The 21,158-nt window shown below is 38.7% G+C and overlaps 1 protein-coding gene across 4 annotated transcripts in view; it reads right to left on the reverse strand.

Moving 5' to 3' along the window:
- LOC146000511 (neurobeachin-like protein 1) overlaps positions 1-21,158 on the reverse strand; it is a 723,922-nt gene that overhangs the window by 478,395 nt on the left and 224,369 nt on the right. For all 4 annotated transcript variants that reach the window (XM_083138250.1, XM_083138253.1, XM_083138251.1 and 1 more), the window contains exon 33: positions 9,717-9,904. In XM_083138250.1, the coding sequence (XP_082994376.1) occupies positions 9,717-9,904 (188 nt within the window). The remainder of the gene's footprint in view (positions 1-9,716; positions 9,905-21,158) is intronic.

Consider the following 21,158-nt stretch of genomic DNA (forward strand, 5'->3'; position numbering starts at 1 on the left):
TTTGGTATGAACTATAATATGTATTGTTTTCTTCTTGTTCACGGTTGTTACAAGCATTTCAATATGTTTATTGATTAGCATCGTCAACTTGTAGTCAAGGGGTCCCGGGTTCGATACCCGGTGGAGGCACACAGTGGTTCGGATCCCACTTTGAACTGTAGGTCCCGATTAGCCTTACTGTGCACAAAGTGGACTTAAAACAATAAATCAATCAACCAACTAACGTTTATTGATATAACGTTTTGGGAATGAGAGGCTTCATCCACTGCATAAAACACTGGAAGAGAAGGGCAATATAGACTCACTATGGACTTCTCTTTTTCACAAGTGGGGTAAGCTGCCACTTGAAATTCAATCCAAACAAAAAGACACAGAAACTTTGTAGAAAAGAAGATGATTTTGAAATGCCTGATGATATTTAAGATTTATAATAAAAATTTGAAAAGATCTTCAGTCGAAAAATTGTTGCTTATTTCACAGTTGCATTGTTGAATAGATTCTCTCAGGCTATCGACCAGGTGAGTTGCATAAACTCACATGGCTGATAGCCCGAGAGAATCTATTCATCATTCGTCGCCAGGAAAGCTTCAAGTCTTACTACACAGTTGTATTGTTCAGCTCCAGCAATGTAACATTATGTATTTCGCAAGATTCATTGTGTAACATTCATCAGAAAATGTTTTGTAGATGCTCGTAACATCCGTAAGCTGGAGAATTCAGCAATGCAAGCAATATGTACATGCAAGTTAAAATACAGTATTAATTGTGTCCTTCCATTAAACAAATTATTTTTATATTCTGCAAGCGATTGCAAAGAAACTCAGCAGGTTATATCAAAGGACTGAGGAGGCCACATATTGTTTTCTTTAAACACTAGATTTCATTCCATGGTCACAGAATATTGTGGTCAGATGGAGTGAAACCTTCTGAAAACTACTGCAGAATGAAGGTGTGGTCAGAGGGAGTGAAACCTTCTGAAAACTACAGCAGAATGAAGGTTTAGTATGGATATAATAATTTAAGTCATGGGAGAGTGTACTAAATTAATGGATCCGCTGGTCAACTGCTGTTTCACTGCCTTGATTGCCACGCAAACTGGCCTCCCATTCTGGTGATCATCACTGGCATTTCGTCTTCTGTTTCTTACCCTTTTGAGTCCCAAGGCCATTTTCACATGTAACTCCCTTGGTCCCGAGCCAATTTTGAGCAAAATGCAGAGTTACAATTAAATGAGTGCAGATCGGAGGCTAATTGCCCTAGAGATGAGTGATATACCATTGTACGCGGAATGAACTAGAGATTCAGACTATATAAAATTTATGCAAATGCGATGTATATGTGGTGGGGGGGGGGCTAACTCACAAAATTCCAAAGTTTCAGGGGAAAAAATGGGGTCCCCCCTCCCCCCCCCCAAGAAAAAAGTACATGACAGTGTCGACATGCACATGGAAATGATCGCTGACATGTAAGGAACACAAACATATTTGCATTATTATCATATGACCAATGTAACGTGAGTTGTACCCCCAAAAGGAATGGTCGGCACGCCACTGATTCAAGCTTCAAAATGCAACGACACCTTGAAATGACTTTAGCTTAGAGACTATTTGCCCTGGAAATATGAACGATATACCGTTGTAGGCAGAATGAATCACAGATTCAGATGATATATAATTTATGCACATTCGGCGTATATATGGAGGGGGAAAGAGGGGAAATCCCCTAAAAATACTTTTTTTTTAAGAAAATGGGGTTTCTCCCCTTACCCCCCCACCAAAAAAAAAACAAAAACGAAAGGCTTGTACGCCACTGCCTAAAGTTTCGGAATTGAGCGAAATGCAGAGTTACATTGAAATGACTATAGCTCAGAAACTAAATGCCCTAGAGATATGAAAGATATACCGTTGTACGCAGAATGAATCGCAGATTCAGACAATATATAATTTATGCACATTCGGCGTATATATGGAGGGGGAAAGGAGGAAATCGCCTGAAAAATACTTTTATTTTAAAAAAATGGGGTTTCTCCCCCCCCCCCCAAAAGCTTTCGCTACAGCTACATTTTTCTCAGCATTTTGAGGTAATTTTTGAATGTGACCAAGGCGTCAAAAATAAATGACAATATTGCTTACTTTTGCAAGAGACTCAAAAAGACAAAGTCCATTACATGCAAATACATATAATCTAGATTATAAATATCTTTATATCGCAGATTATAAATATTTGCATAATTTATTTCATTAGCATCTGCATAATTCTAATATCCAGATAACTAACTGGCATATATGAATATATTACGGCTAATAGCCATTTACTTTAGCTGCATCGCTATTTTGGGGAGAATCATGCCTCATTTGCTACACCGCGAGGAAAAAATGCCCCGTTTATGCCACCCCTGGAACAAATCCTGTGGATATCGATGGCGTAACAGACAGCAAAATATCGATATTTACTGTGTAAAACCCAATTTACAGTGCAAGAACGGGCGATCCATTTTCTACTAAGCTGACAAAGCAATAGTGCCAGCAATCATCGATTCAGTTCGTTAACAGCATTGATCATTGTCAATGTATAGGATCACACTGGCAATAAATTATTGTTACAAGAACGATAGTGTTTCTGGAATTACAATTATTTTGGTCATAATGATTGTTCGCAAATTTCAAAATTACAATATGTTCAGAACACTCGGGTTTACACATCAGTTTCCTCAATATATTTTATCATATTGTAAAAGAACGTACAAGTTATTGACTTTCCTGCAGAAATGACATTTTTTTTGTTAAAATACACACTTTTCAAATTTATGTATTTTTCCTACTTTTGCGTCCCTTTTCTGTAACTTTTTCTAATCATGGCAATGAGGATGCATTATTTATTTAGTTATTTTCTTATCTATGGCCGTTTTCTGCCACTTTTGGCTAATTTTGAGAATGAGATAGAATGATTAGCAAAGTGGGGAATGGAGGAGCAGGAAGATCCCATCTTCCCAACTATAGTGGAACCACAAGCAAAACAACCTGTGCAGACCCGCGACTCCTGTGCAGCGTACTTCGGCGAGGAGGGGATGGGGAGAGAGGACCATGCTTCCTTATGGCCTGTGTTGAAGGGAAGAAGGGAAAGCTGCGCGGCGACTTTTCGTCCAAGGTTTTTTTCCTTATGGTCGATCTATAGAAGTCTTTCCTAGTGTTTGTTTTGAGTCCACTTTATGCACAAATCAGCTGATCGAGACTGATATGAACCACCATGTGCCCTCTGCCGGGTATCGAGCCTGGGGCCCTTTGAATACGAGGTGACAATTACAATTTCCACTGTGTCTTCGGGGAAGCATTTCCAACAGAAAAGCTTACATAAAGCATTGTTCCAACTGTTTCTCATTTATACCATTAGAAGCATCTCCCAGCTATCCTCAAGGTTCGAGCAAATATCCGCCATCCCCCAAACAACATTCTGTTTAAGTTAAGAAGATTAAATTGCTAAATATCACATGTTTATCTTATTCCCATTTTGTGCAACATGTTCTAGTTGATTTCGATACATGTGATATTCTTCCAATTAATTTTAAAAAGAAGTCTATCACATAAATATTTTTTTCAAATGACAATAAGAACATCACCGATACGTGTAAGAAATAGTTTTTTGAATTGATATGCCACTTACAAAGGTATTTTATTCTCAAACACTTGATTAAAAATATGTATTAACTGAAGTAACACTGCTATAAAAATTATAGAATGAAGGGAATTATGGTAATAAATAACAGAATCTATTTTTCAGTACGTACAACTATCATACTAGGGCCTCTTTTGAATAGCCATATAGTTGGTTAAGTTTTTAATACAGAAGTAGCGCAAAAGTAGCAAAGTAGCGAGTAGCGAACACGAGTAGCGTAGCGAGCTACTTTTTGGAAAATGTAGCTGTAGCGAAACTACATTTTAGAAGAGTAGCTGTAGTTGTAGCGAAGCTACTTATAAAATGTAGCGTTCTGTTCACTGGCGAAATGCAGTTACATTGAAATGACTATAGCTCAGAAACTAAATGTCCTAGAGATATGAACGATATACCGTTGTACGCAGAATGAATCACAGATTCAGACGATAAATAATTTATGCACATTCGACGTACATATGGAGGGGGAAAGGGGGGAAATCCCCTGAATTTTTTTTAAAAAAATGGGGTTTCCCCTGCCCCCGAAAAAAGGATATCAAAATGTCAAAATGCACAAAATGCAAAATTTATGTAAATTCGGTGTATATATGGAGGGGGAAGGGAGGAAACCCCCCCCCCCCCCCCAAATAATTTTAAAAAAATATAGGAAGAAGAGTACAAATAAGAAGGTTTCTTTGTATTTACCTTTGATACTCCAACTCCCAGGCTTGGTCTGGAGCCACTTCTGGTGGTACTCCATAAAACATGGCTCCAGACACAGGGGCACCTTGCAGGTAATGCAGCGGCATCTCCTTCGCCGTGAAGTTCGTGGCCCGCACAGCACACATCTCCGTTGTTCCCGTGTCATGGTAGGGAAGTGACGGAAGCCACTAACCTCATAGCGCGTGTTGGTGGATGGAGACGAACTTGATGATGAACCAAGTTGTGCCGCACCTTGGGGAGCTGGGGTTCAAGTGCCTCGCCTGCCACTTGTCCCCAAAAGACTTATAGCCAACTTCTCATGGAACTCACAGTACCTCACGTTCTGATGAAATGTCTTGAAGAGCAGGTAGGCGTTGAGGATACATTGGTCGACTAAGTGGAAGAAGAGCTTGACAGTACACTTCATGGTCTTTCGTTGGACACCGTAGGAATTAGTCATGCGGTCGGCCTTGTCAACGTAACCCATGTGGCTATTGTATTCGCATACAATAGCCGGCTTGAGTATGTTGCCATGCTTATCCAAGAAATTTCCCTCAGCTGGTGACTGATGGATGTTCGTCAACAGGTACACCTCTCTCTTGTCTTTCCAACATATCACAGTCAAGTCATTCTTCACCCGAACACGTAGCTCACCTCTCTTCAGCTTCAAGCCAGTCTTTGAAAAGTTAGGTGGGAGGCCTTTTCGTCGGGGATTGATGGTCCCGCAGCAATAGATACTTCTTGTTGCGAGATCATCAAATAGCTCTGGCGAAGAGAAGTAGTTGTCCATAAATAATTTATGACCAACTCCCTTCACCTTCTCCATCAACGCTACAACTAAACCATGCGTCGCTGATGTCGTGGCAGTCACTCTGTTCTTGTCCTTGCCCAGATATACGGTCATGTCATAGGTGTATCCCAAAGAATCACAGAGTTTGTAGATCTTGATCCCAAACCTCTTGTGTTTCTTTGGAATATACTATTTGAAGATGACTTTCCCTTTGTACAAGACCATAGCTTCATCAACTGCTAAATGCTCTGTAGGATAGTAACAATTAGAGCTAAGCTCATTGATCTTGTCAAAGACAAACCTCATCTTCCACAGAATGTCATAATCGCGATCTTGGGGGGAGGGATTCTTCGTATTGTCCTCAAAGTTTAGGAATCTGAGCAAGTGATAAAAGCAGTTACGTGAAATCTGTTGTCCGTAAAACTGTGTGTGAAGGTGGGGTTTTCTGGACCAGTAGTCTCGCCAACGTAATCTGTGGTCATGTCCCATCAGTATTCTCAATCCAACGAAAGTCTTCATTTCGTCAGTGGTCACCTCATGTTCGGGTTTTGACGTTGCGTGGTTTCTGATATTTTGGTGGTACTACCTGTTGGTCTCAGTCACCAGATGCTGGAAGATTTCTTCAGAGAAAGTCAAGGTAAAAAAGTCCAAGGAAGAGGATGCATCGTCAATGTGTCGATCCTTTAGTCCAGTCTGTCCTAGGAAAGGTTGGGGGTTGGGAGCATTGGGAGCAGTTCTACCAGTTCAGGAAGGGGGTTGCCAGTCAGATGGAGCAAGAGGAGGGGAAGGGGAACGTCCTTGTGACATATCATCAGAATCAGATTCTGATGATATATCAGAGGGAATGTCAAGCTCTTCTTCATCCCACTCGGAGTCTGTATCCATATCCTCCAGCTCATCTCGGATTTCATCAGAACAGAGATCACCGGGGGCAGCCATGGTCGACTATAAGCCTTTTGGGGACTCAGCAGGCACAAACGACACTAACACACTTTTCACCCCACAAGAAAAACAAGTAGATGACAAAAAAGTTTTTGGAAGTCTGTCACTTCACTCAAAAAATATCCTCGCACTTGGGAACAAAACGACAGACACCTACGCACAACTTTCACGGACGAAAAGCTAGAACGCAGTGAAAAATGAGCACCAATTCTTGCAGCTGCTTCACATTCTATTTTTAGACAATGCAGGGTAACCTGTGTTGCAACTTTGAAACATTTGTGCTAAAAAACAAAGGTTTCCTTCCGCGTGCCTCGAAATTCAATTCTCACAACGCAGATTCAACAACCAGTCTTCCCCCTCCTCCCCCCCCCCCCTTGCTTGCGCCCGCACAGAAAACTTTCATTTTGACATCGGATACTGATAAACAAGCTTCCTTCGAATGCAGTTACCAGGCGGGAGTGAAAAGCATTGCTTTAGAACAACAAAGCCGGTCTTCCTTTGTCGGCAAAAAATTTCCCTTGAAAAGAGACGCAAAAGAGAAGTCCCTTTTCCTGCCTTTTCCCCTCCATTTTCGTGAAGAAAAAAAAGTGCAAGAAACATTTCTGTTAAATACATGTGTTAGGAACAATATAAAAAAAATTGAAATTCTAGCGAAAAATAGAAAAGTTATAATGTAAAAACTACGACCTTGACACAGCGTCTCGATCGAGACGCTTGGGACTGCGAGGGTTGCATTTGGGTATCTCGACCGAGATGCCTGGGACCCAAAAGGTTAAAACTGATCTCTCCACAGATTCATGCTCTCTCCCTAGACTTAAACAAGTGTCTCCGTACTGAACCTTCATTCTGCTGTAGATTTTAGAAGGTTTCACTCCCTCTGATCACAAAAAACGAATAACACTGCGTTACTCTTCTACGGTGTAATTCAACAGTGGAGTTGCCATGTTATATGAACTACTGCGAGGGTGCACAGTGCTCGATCGTCACAACACCTTTGCTAAGGAACCATTTTGATTCCTGAAATACAAATTTCCGTTGTGCATAAATCTCCATAAAGATTAGAATAAAATTACTGTTATTTAATGACTTATCGTCATACATCGGCCATGAGTGCAGTCATATCCTTTATTCTCAGAAACTTTCCTATCCAAACAAACTGTAAAAGAGGAAAGGGGAATGGGAGGTATAGGGGTACCGAAGCAAAAAGAAAAATAAGCAAAGAGTAAATATCCACTACCCCGTGAAGTTACCACTGGACTTTCAAATCAATGTTAACTTCTTTCACAACACAGTTTTCCTACAACAGTCTCACCAAATTTATATGTGGGCTGGAAATTTAATATTCATCATAGCAGTGTCAAAGGGAATTGCTGATAGTTGTGATCCAGTACTTGTTGCCATAAATAAGGCTGGATTTTCCCCTTCCCATGGTGTCATGGGCATGACCTTGTCAAGTGATGCATGTAGGTGGTAACATTATGCAGTCAGTGCAGACATGTTTTCCAAGTCGGAGTAATGTTCATCGCTAAAAATTGTAACTGCGAGATAGCTCTACCACAAAGGAGTACCTCTATTAGTAGAGGCCATTGGCTTTGATTGATTTGGTGTCTTAAGTCCACTTTATGCACAGTAAGGCTAATCAGGACTGGACCTACAGTTTAAAAGTGGGATCCAAACCACTGTGCCATGTGCCTCCACCGGGTATCGAACCCGGGACCCCTTGATTACAAGGCGACGACGCTACCACTGCACCATTGGGGAGGCCTAGAGGCCTATGGAACTGACACATTACCATACAGTGCAGTTAAGGATGTGGAAGAATGCCTTCAAGTGGGGATGTGAAAACATGAACAACGAAGCCTAGGCCTGAGCGGCCTGCTATTGCTGGTAGCATGAAAGCTCTGTCTGCCTTGCAGGTGGATGATCAGCATTGGACTGCTTGTGAGATTACTTGTGAAACTAGTCTCAGTCACACAGCAGTCCTAAAAATTGTAGCATGCTGGGTACCACTGGGTCCACTGCTCGATCCACAACACCAACACGTTAGGGGCTGGGGTGTGCTTATATGTTGTAACCGAGAACGGAAGTGAGGGTGGTGTGTCAATGCGGTGACCATGGACTGTGCACCGCCGAGTTTCATTTTCCTAGCTGCAGATGGCATCATGTGACAGGCATTTGTTTCTCACAGTGTAGTCAAAGTTGTGGACAAGTGAGGTGCTGCCAAGTGAAGGTGCACGATATCAGAATGGAAAGTGACAACCATGGTGAAGGGTGAACCACATGGTTCATTGGAGAAATCATTTTAAAAATCTCTAGTTTTTGTTCCACAGGTCCCAAGACACTAGTGCCCCTTGCCCCTGCCAAGTTGCTCCTATGGTTGAGAAATTCTAAAGCACTGGTTTTGCCAGAAATCGGATTACAAATGTCAGAATTTGAACCCTAAAATAATAATTCTTATTTGACGAATCGTGTTGAATGCCAGTGGGGATTTGAGGTGCTTTACGTATTGTTGCTTTTCGAAATAATTTTCATTGTGAAGAATGTTACCATTCTGATATAGACAGAATATTTAGATAAGTTCTTAATTAGTTTGAATTTTAGTTTTAAGTCCATGCACAGATAGGCTAATTGGGACTGGGCCTACAGTTTAAAGTGGAATCCATTGTGTTTGCTTCCATCGGGTATCAAACTCAGGACCCCTTGATTGCGAGGCGGTGACATAATTACTAAACCATCGTCAAGGCCCTGCTCAATGGATTACAACTGTATAGTTTAACATAAATTTATTTTTAAATATTTCACAAACTAAATACAATTTGTTTCATTATCACTACAGACTGGAAATTAGTTTTTGTGAAAATTGAAAATATAAAAAATACCTATTGCTCTTCTCGTGTTACTATTGATTACAAAATAAGAAGCATTTCATTTCACTGTCACACTCCACTGTCGCTATTGATTGACATAACAACAATGCTTCAAACTCAGAACCCAACACCAAAGTTCATATTTTTGTTAATATACACCACTGTTCTACCACTCTAGGTTAATCGTGATGAAAAAGATTGAAGATTTGGCAGATGGAAGTGGGATGAAGACAATGACACATTCAAATTTTCTAGACCAAGTTCTAACCCAGATATTTGACTTCGAAACATGTTATGCTAACAAATTTGCCAAGGGTAGACTTTTTCATGTTTGAAAAGCAGAAAACAATAACATATCATCAGCCAGTAATTTCATGTGGACCAAATCCACCCACAAACCTCTTTTGACACTCATTTTGCAGAAAGGCCTTGGGGACTAAGGATCGTCCAATTTCCTGGTTCAGTTCGAGACAGCTCATGCACCTTATCAAAGCATCCCACTTTGCCGTAGATCCTACCTTTGCTGTTGTTTGTATTAAGGCTGTGCAACAGGACTTCTTCTCCACACACTGCCTTGTTGTACTCCTGATAATATCGATGGACAGCTTGATGAAACATCAGTGTTTTATTTTTTTCATCAATGTGATGGTGCTGTCTTATTTCAGTCTCTACAGATAGAATGATGTATTTGTCAACATGTTCTGCAATAAAATTTCCTAAAATTTAATATCAATTCAGTCAAACTTTATAAGAAACATATTACTTACCCTTTTTTCCATGAAGTTTTTCCACTCTGAACTCTGGCAATACCCTTGAAAATCATCAAAAAAGACTGGCCCTGCTTGTGCTTGAGGCAGTGATGGAAGATTACTTGACAGCTCCATTGTTTCGTTGAACTTTTCCAGCAAAGCTTTCACCACAGGGATCAGAAACGAATAGTGTTCTTGGTTTTTCACTGTAAAGATAACATATGATACAACTTAACTCTCAATGTTACAACTTTTCTTTACAAACAAAAGTCATCATAATCTGGAGTACTAAGTAAAATTTGTGCATTTTATATGTATAAGTATGAAACTGGGCAAGTGTGTTATTTAGCTAATTATTGATTTCTAGCTTTGTAGGTATCAGCAGAATGCACTTTAAGCTGCCAAACTGGAAAATGGTGACCACAAGCCATTTATAGCCTCCAACTTTGAAGAATGGTCCAATTTTAATTCTTCTTTTCATGTTGTTTTTTTAAAGCTCTCCCCAAAACAAAGTATTCTTGTCATTACGAAGTTTACCCTAAATTAAAAGAGAGAAAAACAATTTCTCCCAAAATTAAAATAAAGTACTAAAAAATGAAAGTATTTCTCCATTCAATAACTTTTATGGTACACAATATCACATTTAGGCCCAAAACAGAATAAGAGTTTAATAAGCTTTCCACTTATATACTTGAAATTGCATTTTAACCTGCAGTTTCCTCAACAATTGCTCATCAAACTCAAAATGTGAGCTTCACATTGAAGTTTCCAGAACATGGTTCAACCAAGGCTCTCAAGGATGAGTGAATATTGCACTCATCACAAGGAAGATAATCACCGTTGTTTGCCACCTTTCAAGTTGCACATTTGGCAGGCAGGGATGAGATAAAATTGATGCAATATATTGCAGAAACTTCACCTATTTTAACCTCTAGTATCTAGGAAACATAATTCTATTTGTTTGCCACCTTAGGGCAATTCCATTGTGACGAGTGTGACATTCAGACAAATTTACATTGATTTCTTAATTATTTTCTTAGCACTTTCAAATATGTAACTCTATCAATTCATGTAATTTCATTTTCCTTGATGAAAATTATTCAATTTCAGAATATTCCTTCCCATCTCAATTTTCAGCTACAGAAAATACATTTTTTTAAATTATGTCGGGTGTGTGGCACTTCCGAGACTTGACTTTAGAACCATACTCAGTCTTTCAGAAAATTCTGTGAAATATATAGATGTACTAAAACTATTTTATTTTATTTTGACTAAGCAAACTTTACTCGACATTTAGATGATTTTAGTTTCTAAAAACATTACTATATACTTTTATAAACATTTTTTGCCTGTAACGGGTGTTACATCATGTAACTTATTTATGTTGTAGGATTACGAAACAATGCAAAGGCTATGAAAATGCCCATAAATAGATTTTTCAAACGAAGGTTTGTTTCAGAAATGAAGTAGGATACTACAGAGCTTAAGATATAGAAACAATAAATGAGGCAACTAGAACAAAATTGGAATTAATTTAGTTTTCTTATGGTATAATACTATATCATAATGAAACTAAATTAAGTGGAAACACCACACATAAAATCCTACTGCTACTATAAAAAGTATAGTGGAACCTCGATTTTACATTTTTCAGGGGACCAAGCTGAAAAAAATTAAAATGTGGGAAAATGTAATATAGGGGAACATAAAATCGGGGGAATATCAATTCAACCCCAATGAGGTAAAGTAAAAAGGTAGAGTTCATTATGTATATAGCATCGTACTATGAAGGCACTTTTAGAGGATGTGCCCCACACATTCTTGATCTTGGCCATTTTGGAGGTTATGTGATCAGCAACATGTTCCTGCCAACTTTACCCCCATGGTTGAGCACAAGTGACCCTTTATTTAAGGCTGGGTAAACCCCAGAGCCACTTTACAGGGCAAGGTCAGAAAAAATCCGATCACCCACCAAGGGAATGGAACCAAGATCTTCTGCATGGCAGTCAGAGGCTCTATCAACTAGACCACTGTTGCTCCTATCCCTGATAAGGGCTGGATTAATTTTCCCTGATCGAAGGCATAGAAAAAAGCAATTATACATAGCATGATCCTCTTCATCTCCCTACCTTCTTAATTATACATTTCCAGAGGGCAAAGAACTTCAATTATATTTCTTATCCAGTAAGGGTTAAATAAAAAAACAGTAGCACACAATCTGTAGAATGGAAGCAGCATGGGATCTCTCTTGCCTGTAGGTAACGCTATGTCATTATTACTATTAGCGTGAATAGTATTATCCCGTAACACCCTTGCTCATAACACTAATATTTTCATATAACTTGCTGAGCAGCAAACAATTTATAACTTACATTACATGTGTGTCACAAATTCTCTGAGGTGGGGCAGGGACTTGAGCGCCTGTAGTTTAAACTTTGAGGCAGAAAAGTGACTTTTATGCAGTTGACATTTTGATTTTATTCAGCAATTTTTGGGGAAACTGTAAGTCAAAACACAATTCGCAGTTTAAACTTTTTCCATTATTTTGGGTTTAAAAGTAATATTGTGGATCATAAAAAAAGTTATTGAATGGAAAAATATATTTATCACTATATTTTCACTATTGGGGTACAATTTATAGAAAACTTTGAATTAATACTTTGTCTTAAAAATAACTTTAAAACAATGCAAAGAAAAATTAAAATTAGATCAATCATTCATATTTATTATGACTGATTATCAATCATAAAAATCATATGTAATTATCAAAAGTTATATGCTGAAAAGGATTTGCAGCTTCCATTTTTCACTATGGCGACCCAAAGTACATTCTGATCAAAGTCTGTCGCCATTTTTCACCACTTGCCTCAGAAGATCTGGTCATAAGGCACCTTTTTGGCAAGTCGAGGCGGTTGTAAAACTGTCACGTCGTAGGGGGGTAGTTTAGTGGGGGTAGTTTAGTGGGGGTAGTTTAGTCTTCCCTAGTTTTAGCAAGGGAGACGGATTTCTGTGTTATTTTCTTGCTCTTGTATTCAGGTATTTCCAGTTATTTTATTATGCGATTCATACTACAGTGTCCGAGTGATGATATGTCTCACTGTGCTGTAAGTGCAGACCGCACTATCTCAAGGAAACAAAAAATGCTAATATTTTTTACAGGGGTTTTTGGAACATGATTTACAATACGAATTACTAGGATTACAGAAGAGGCTGAAGAAAGGTGCCATTCTTCCATTGATAATTCCAGTTACACGTGAGCAGGTCAGTGATGATAACAGTGTTCTTGCAATAATCTCCTACCCACGGCTCCTCCTTATCACTGCCACTGTTTGTAAAATAAGAAACTTTTTTCCGAATTCGATATTTGAACGGTAGGATTGAAAAAAAATGAAAAGGAGAAATACCATGAAGGAAACACAATGGCTCCAGAGCTGCTCTTTTTACTGTTTTTCCAGCATTATGCGTGGAAAACTTATGCTTTTACTTACTTACATTTTTTCTATGCACAATTACATTCATGTATTCTACGTACGTTGTGTTGCCATGCTCTTCAATATGTGTTTTTCCTCTTGAAAACAAGAGCATTGTGTGCTTTACAATGCTGGAAATACCAGACACTCGGAGACCTTTCATTCTGATGACGTCACAGAAACCCTACCAGTGTTGTAAACATAAGAGTTGAAAAAAAGTCGTGTCATGACCAGACCTTCAAGAGCGGGGGTAACTAGCGGTCGACCGACGTTGATTCTGTTTACAATGCTTAAAATGACTAATCAGCTACAAGTAACAAATTTGTCAAGATTTACACTTTTTCATATAAAATGCACAATTTCATTGAATTGTAACTTGATCCTTAATCTTTCCTATTAAACATACACATCTTATTCCTCATTTCATACATACAGAGCCTATGAAATTTCAGCTGATATATGAGTGCTTCTTCAATGGTACAGATAATATGACTTAAAAAAGCAACTACAAACCAAGAAAAAAAAACGAGCTTGAAATCTTCTTCGTTTGAACTCTCCCCTAGTCAGTCAAAGTTAAGAAACAGAAATATGTGCATGCATGACCCAATACCATTCTACATAAAAGACACATTGTGTGCTGTGCAGTATCTCCTTTTCTCTTGAACAATTACAGAATGACATGTAGATGTAAAAGAGAAGAAGAATATCTGGTGCTGATCGATTTGTTCCCAACATACAAATTTGCGAAATACTGGACCAAGAAACATTGTATGACTACAAGCAACACGAAAAGATAAAGTTTCGGGTGAAAAAGCCACATCAATCAGCCAAAGGGATTTTAGAAGGTGGATTTATAAAATGCCGAGATTAGATTAACTCAAAAATAACAAATACGCAAAGCAGAAAGTCACATAAGACAATACATACTGCAACAGACTTAATGGATCACGAGTCATGCAGCATCTTCGTCAGACAGTATTTGGATGGGCGAGTGTCACAATACCAGGTTCAATATGCAACAAATAATGTGAGCAAACCACTTGGGACAAGGGCAGAAGAAATACAAAGGCAAATATATGTAATAGAATAGAAATGATCAGGTCTAGCTACTTAGCCTAATCCTAATATATAATTCCTACAATGTAATACAATGTTAAATGCCTTATAAGCAAGACAGTAGTGTGAAAGGGGAAATGTCAAAACAAAGCAAACCAAGAAAGGGAAAAAGGCCACAAATGGCAAAACTATAGTGTGTTCGAAAAGTAACTATGCACCTAGATAAGCATGATTATATGTTGAGGGATTGTATTTTGATTGCTGTGAGTATTGTTTTCTGCAAATGTTGGTAATCCTGTATAATATTCCTCGCAGAAAAAATAAATTCAGCTCGTTATTGTGAAATCATTCACCAGTTCATGGGAGAGCTAAGCGAGGATGAAGTTAATAATACTTCGATTCAACAAGACATACAGCCAGGCAGTCCATGAAGTTACTGCAAGAGGTTTTCGGAGATGGAATCATTTCTAAGGGCTTGTGGCCATCTTGTTCTCCGGACTTAAGACCACCGTATTTTTACTTCTGGGGTTATGCAAAAAGTAATGTTTATCGAGGAAACCCCCACAGCCTCCAGGAACTTCAAACTGCTATTCGTGATTTCACCAAGAGATTCCACATGAACAACTTGTGAGAGTCTTCGAGAACAAGAAGAAATGCATGCAGATATGTCTGGATGTTCATAGGAACCATTTCTAACAATTACTGTAAGGTAAGTCGATGTTACATATTGTATTACTAGCGTATATTACAGGTGTATAGTTACTTTTGGAATGCACTGTAGAATGCAAGGCAAAGAATGTTGCCAAAACTTCATCAGAAATGCAAAACTGCCAAACTGTTCTATCCTGTCATTTCCTCTGCAAGCTGCACTAAATAGAAGATTAGAATATTAAATAAATTAAAGATTTTTGCCACAGTGGGATGAGTTTACTTGGAAGTGGAATGGAGACTCTTAAAATGAAGAGATAGCAGCTATCATATGCAGATATATTCATGCAGAATGCCTTTTCAGGAGAGATAAAAGGAACTTCTAATTATTTGTGCACAGATACAAGATACAATTGCAGGTAATATGTGTTTGTTGACATTTTATGCATTACATAAAACATTTTCCCGCCAGTTGAACATAGGCCAATGCAGTTCCTTCCACTACAAATTCTATATCTTGTTCCAAGCATGTACAGTGTGTTTTGGAAGAAGGAGGTGAGTCAAAATCACTGCAAATAACTGTTCCTAAAAACTAAGCATGACCTAAAGAGAGGCATATGCCCACACAGACCACAGTTGCCAATTTAGCTCTGTGAGCCAGTTCTGACTCTTTTGCACTCTCCTTTGTCTCCTAAAATTTGGAAATGCTCCAAGGAGATTTTTAGCTCCACGAGGGTAAGTTTTGCTCTTAATATTGCCCTTTTAGTGTTATACTGTCAATAAATTTTAATTCACAGCATGTTTTTTAATGATATCTAACACTGTTCATTCTTAGCTGCGAGCTTACGAAGTAAGAATCATATTATGGTCAGACGAGTGGCTTATAATGTTCTTTGGTGGGCGATCAACACTCCCAGCTACTCAACAAGGTTTTGTGCTTATTTACCTGATTGGTAACTTGTGAGATGAGTCACCTAGTGTAATTTATAAACTACAATGCACGTTATTCATTTTAAAATGTGTCAACACATATGCAAGTATTCAATATATACAAGTATTCAAAATTAAGCTGTGAAAATGGTAATCAAGTAAGTCCATTGCCATAAGACCCGCAGAAATTTTGAGGTGGGCAAGTTTTCTCTTTTGATCCTGTTAGGGCATGCCTAAAGAAAGAAAAATATCTTGGATAGACATATGGCATACCGGGCCAAAGTTTTCTAGGGGCCCATAAATTCAAGATGGCCACCGCTTCACTGCGCACCAACAGATTACACCGATCATAACTCCTTCAAAATTGTTTTTTGAAAATTTTGTATAGAGACATATTTTGTTCAGAATTGAAACCGAAACAAAATATTCTTACTTTTTTTTTCATATCTTGCACTGTTATGGAGATATATCAGTGAATGAATTCCATACCCTTTTCTACAAGGATTCTAAGCAATATTTTACACCTTACTTGACATTCCAGCATTTAAAGGGCCAAAAAAATACTGCCTGTGATAGTTTGTTCATGCCTACAATTGTGGCGCATGGTCTGTGTAACGTTATACATCAAAGGTGGCGGCTGCCTCTGATGACATTAACAAAGAAAATCGACCATGTCTCCTTATGTCCTTCATAAGAGATTTTGACCATTTGTGGGTTCATTGGGTTTTGGAATGAAAGGAAGACATGTGTATGGAGGATGCCTTCATTTTGAGGAATGCAATCATAAGTATAATACTAGGTGTTTTGATGGACAATGTGTCAAGAGAAGGTACATGACGTCGGGAATCCAAGATGGCCCATCAGCTACATCCCCAACAGCTAGACAGCCTTGCAATGACGTAAAAGGTGGTTCAAGAGCTCTACAGGCACCTGGTTCCATTCCACATGAAGAGCTGTGCGGAGCTCTGGAAATGTCTTTGGCGAAGGCTGGTGGGCTGCAATTCGTCTCCTTAATGCACTACAGTATTTATTCCTGGTGACCTCGGTGACCAGTTCATGCGGTGATTTCTTCATCTTCAAGAAAGTCATCCAACAATTGGGCTCTATGTGCACATGTATTATCATCCTTGAAGATTAAATCTGGGTCAACTGCGGCTCTGAGCAGTTCTGTACTTCTGAGCAGTAACAGTACCTCCAACAAAAAAGTGCAGTTCCATACATTCATTTAACGTGATGTCTGCCTACACTAGTATTCCATCATCACCAAACTGATAACTTTCCACGATATTCCTGGGATTACATCGTTTTCGAGGTTCTCTCCAGATGAATGTGGGACTGGAATCATTTTGCACACTGAATGTGGACTGATCTGTGAAGAGCATGTTCCCCCATTCAGTCAGGGTTCAATTTTGATGGTGCTGGCTCCACTGTAAATGTAGGGCTCTTGAACCACCTTTTATGTCGTTGCAAGGCTGTGTAGCTGTTGGGGATGATCACGCTCCATACAAACCTCTTTCTCTTGTTAAGAAAGTGATCTTTAATATTCATATTTTTTTTTACTTTTTGTCTTCACACTAAAAACAATTGTTAATTCATGTAAGGTTTTGATTAATTTTCACTGTTTTGTGAAGTTCTGACACTTCATCAATAACACATTTTCTCATATCTTAGTCATGCTTAACTTTTGGACACTACAGTAGTTACAAAAATTATAATAATATATATTCACGTGCTATTTATTAACAGATAATAGCTCTGGAAAAATCTGATAAACGAACTCTAAATCAGGATATAGGCAGTATTTTATGCGCAGAACCTCCATGGCAACCATCTTAGATTCCCGACACCATTTACCTTCTCTCTTGACACATTGTCCAACAAAACACCTAGTATTATACTTATGATTGCATGCCTCAAAATGAAGGCATCCTTCATACACTGTCTTCCATTCATTCAAAAACCGAACAAATCCACAAATGGTCAAAATGACTTCTGAAGGAGATAAGGAGACATGGTCGATTCTCTTTGCTACAGTCTTCAAAAGCAGCCATCTTTGATGTATAACGTTACACAGGCCATGTGCCACAATAGTAGGCATCAACAAAGTATCACAGGCAGTGATAAGTAAAATTGCTTAAAATGCTTGGAGAAAAGGGTATGGAATTCTTTCATTGGATATTTCTCCATAACAGTGCAAGATATAAAAAAAAAAAAAATAAGAATAATTTTTGTTCAGTTTTCAATTCTGAACAAAATATGTCTGTATGCACAATTGTCAAAAAACAATTTTAAAGGAGTTATGATCGATTTAATTTGTTGGCGCGTGGTGAAACAGCAGCCATCTTGAATTTATGGGCCCCTAAAAAACTTAGGCCTGGTATGCCATATGTCTACCATTTTTTTTTCCTTTCTTTAGGCATGCCCTAACAGGATCAAAAGAGAAAACTCGTCCACCTCAAAATTTCTGCAGGTCTTATGGCCAGGAGCTGGCAATATAAAATATTGCTTAGAATCCTTACAGAAAAGGGTACGGAATTCATTCACTGGATATATCTCCATAACAGTGCAAGATATAAAAAATGTAAGAATATTTTTTTTCTTCAGTTTCAATTCTGAACAATCAACTAAAGGTTAAAAGATTAAAAATCAGTAACTTACGTGTGTGAGTATGAGATTTGTTGAACTATGTTTCGAAGGTTATACTACCTCCTTCTTCAGGTTGAAATGATGTTTTCAGACACCTGACATGGTGCCTCGTCGGGAAAAAGTTGGTTGAGGATTTAGGTCAAAAGGTATAGGAAAAGACACTTTCTAAAAAGATGATGTAAAATACATATACTAAAACCGCGCAATACTCTATAAAAACAAAAGAACGTTCAAAGCTGATGAAGGAGAACTGCCAATCGGTGCTCGGGGAAGGCGAATGCACGGTGTCAGCTCATGCCTGGAGAAGCAAAACTCCTCCCCTCCGGTTTTTCCTCAACTGGGGCTCCTGAGTCACCAACCCAAGGTGAATTCAACTTCCACCTTGGCGGCTTTCCTAACCTCGGGGGTAACATGGAAGCCCATCTCGTCTCTATTCCCGGCGGCTTTATCCCATTTTTTAAAAAAAGTTTATCCAGCCGTCTTCCAAGTTTCCGTCATACCTAATGATTTAAAACTAAGGGGTTGGAACCCCCACTTTAAAAAATCGGTAAAATACCCTTCTTCCTACATTGCTTGAGGAAACCTATCCTAATTAGGGTTTTATTGAGCTTAATCCTCAACTTTTCAAAATTGCGCACTTTCCTCCCCGTATCGGAGAAAAGGGGATGAAAATAAAGCCAAACATTTTAAATTTAACAAAACTTCAACCCCCTAAAGCCTTGGCGGAAATTATGAAAATGGGACATAAGTTTGCCATAAGAGATGAAAACTTCAAGAAAGAAGAATTCGTCATTGCTGGTGAAAAAATAGCAAGAAGATTAGATGAAAAAGAGGATAAATCTAGTGTCAGGGTAAAAATACGTGACATCATTGATGAACAAATGCACCTAAGCATAAGAGAACAAGGCCCACCCGCAACCAACCATAGGACACCAAAGGAGAAAATGGAAAGTAAGCTTAGGGGGAGTCTTCACAATGTGGAAAAATGGGTTAAGGATAATGATGTGTATTTGATTAGATCCGATAAAGAAAACAAAATGGTTATCATCGGGAAAGAGGAATACCATAGCAAGTTGGAAGATAGTTTTAGAAGTAATGACTACGAAGAAACCAAAGCGAACCCCATCAATAAGATTAAACGTGAACTTAAAAAAGGCATTGAAACCAGTTTTACTTTGGGAAGCGCAGAAAAAAAGAAACTACTTAAGAGTGTTAAAGATGGGAATATTCCCATGGCCTTTGGGATACCAAAGACCCATAAGGAAGGGATACCCCTCAGACCCATCATCCCCATGTATGCGCATCCAGGTTATGATCTAGCTAAAGAAATGATTAAGAGGATGGGGAAAATTAATATGGACACTCAGTTTAGTACCAAAAACTCCCTTATGGTCAAAGAAACCATTGAAAAACTTACCGTAGAAGAACGAGATGCAATCTGTAGTTTCGATGTTATTAATCTGTATCCCAGTGTCAACCGGGACAAAGCCGGGGATTGCTTGTATAGATGGTTAATAGACCAAAATGTTGAAATCTTGGTTGCCTGGGAACATGTCAGGTGTTTTTTTCTCATTACGGGGTACAATTACTTCTATGTTAATGATAAAATCTTCCGACAAAAAGAAGGGTTGGCCATGGGTAACCCTATTTCCGGCCTCGTGGACAACATTTTCAGTAAAATACTATGGGAGATGTGTAGATCACATCCTCATCATAGGGAATGAAACCAAACTTGATAGCATTTTCAACCAATTGGGCCAGCAAGATCCCAGAATTGGTTTTACCAGAGAAAATCTGGCCAACAGAAAGTTTCACTTTCTAGACTTGTGCCTTACTAAAACCGGACAACGGATTGTAACCGGGGTTTTTCATAAACCGTTGGCTGGCGAGCTGCACCTCCATAAGAGATCCCAACATTCAAATAGAACTAAGTTAAATGTTTTTCTTAACTTTTTCATTCGCGCCGAAAGGCTGTGCAATGACGAAAAAGAGAAAGAAAAAGAAGAGGAATGGATAAGGAAGGTGGGTATAAAGAATGGGTATACTATCCGCGACATTGGAAAAGTAGCTAGGAAAGCAAAAAAGATTGTTAGACAAGAAATATCACAAAATGATGAAGATGAAGATAAAACAGAGGTAGGAAAAGATGAAAAGAACACGTATTTTGTCGGGATTCGGTATTTTAAGGGTGTTTCTGAGAAAATTGAAAAATCCGTAAGGGGATACGGGATAAACTGTGGGGTGAGAGCACCTCGGAGCATTGAAAAACACTTCACGTCTTATAAGAAAGGGAGGGGAGAAAGGCACGATAACCCTGAAGAGCAAAAGGGAGTGTAAAGGATAGTATGTGAATGCGGAAAGGAATACGTGGGACAGACCGGGAGAAGTATGCAAATTAGGTGGGGTGAGCACGATAAAGATATAAAGTAGGGTATACCCAAGACAGGATTATCTGAACATGTATTAGTTAACCAGCATAAGATCGCCAAAAGAGAAGTCATCAGGAAAATTAACAATAGATTGGATAGGAATGTGTATGAGGCAGCCTATATATGCACAGATAACAGGAATAAACTCAATAGGGATGACGGAAACTTGGAAGATGGCTGGATAAACTTTTTTTAAAAAAGGGATAAAGCCGCAGGAAATAGAGACAAGATGGGTTTCCATGTTACCCCCGAGGTTAGGAAAGCTGCCGAGGTGAAAGTTG

This window comes from Lepisma saccharinum, chromosome 16 (genome assembly GCF_977018435.1).
Source record: "Lepisma saccharinum chromosome 16, izLepSacc3.1, whole genome shotgun sequence".
Taxonomy (NCBI): Eukaryota; Metazoa; Arthropoda; class Insecta; order Zygentoma; family Lepismatidae; genus Lepisma; species Lepisma saccharinum.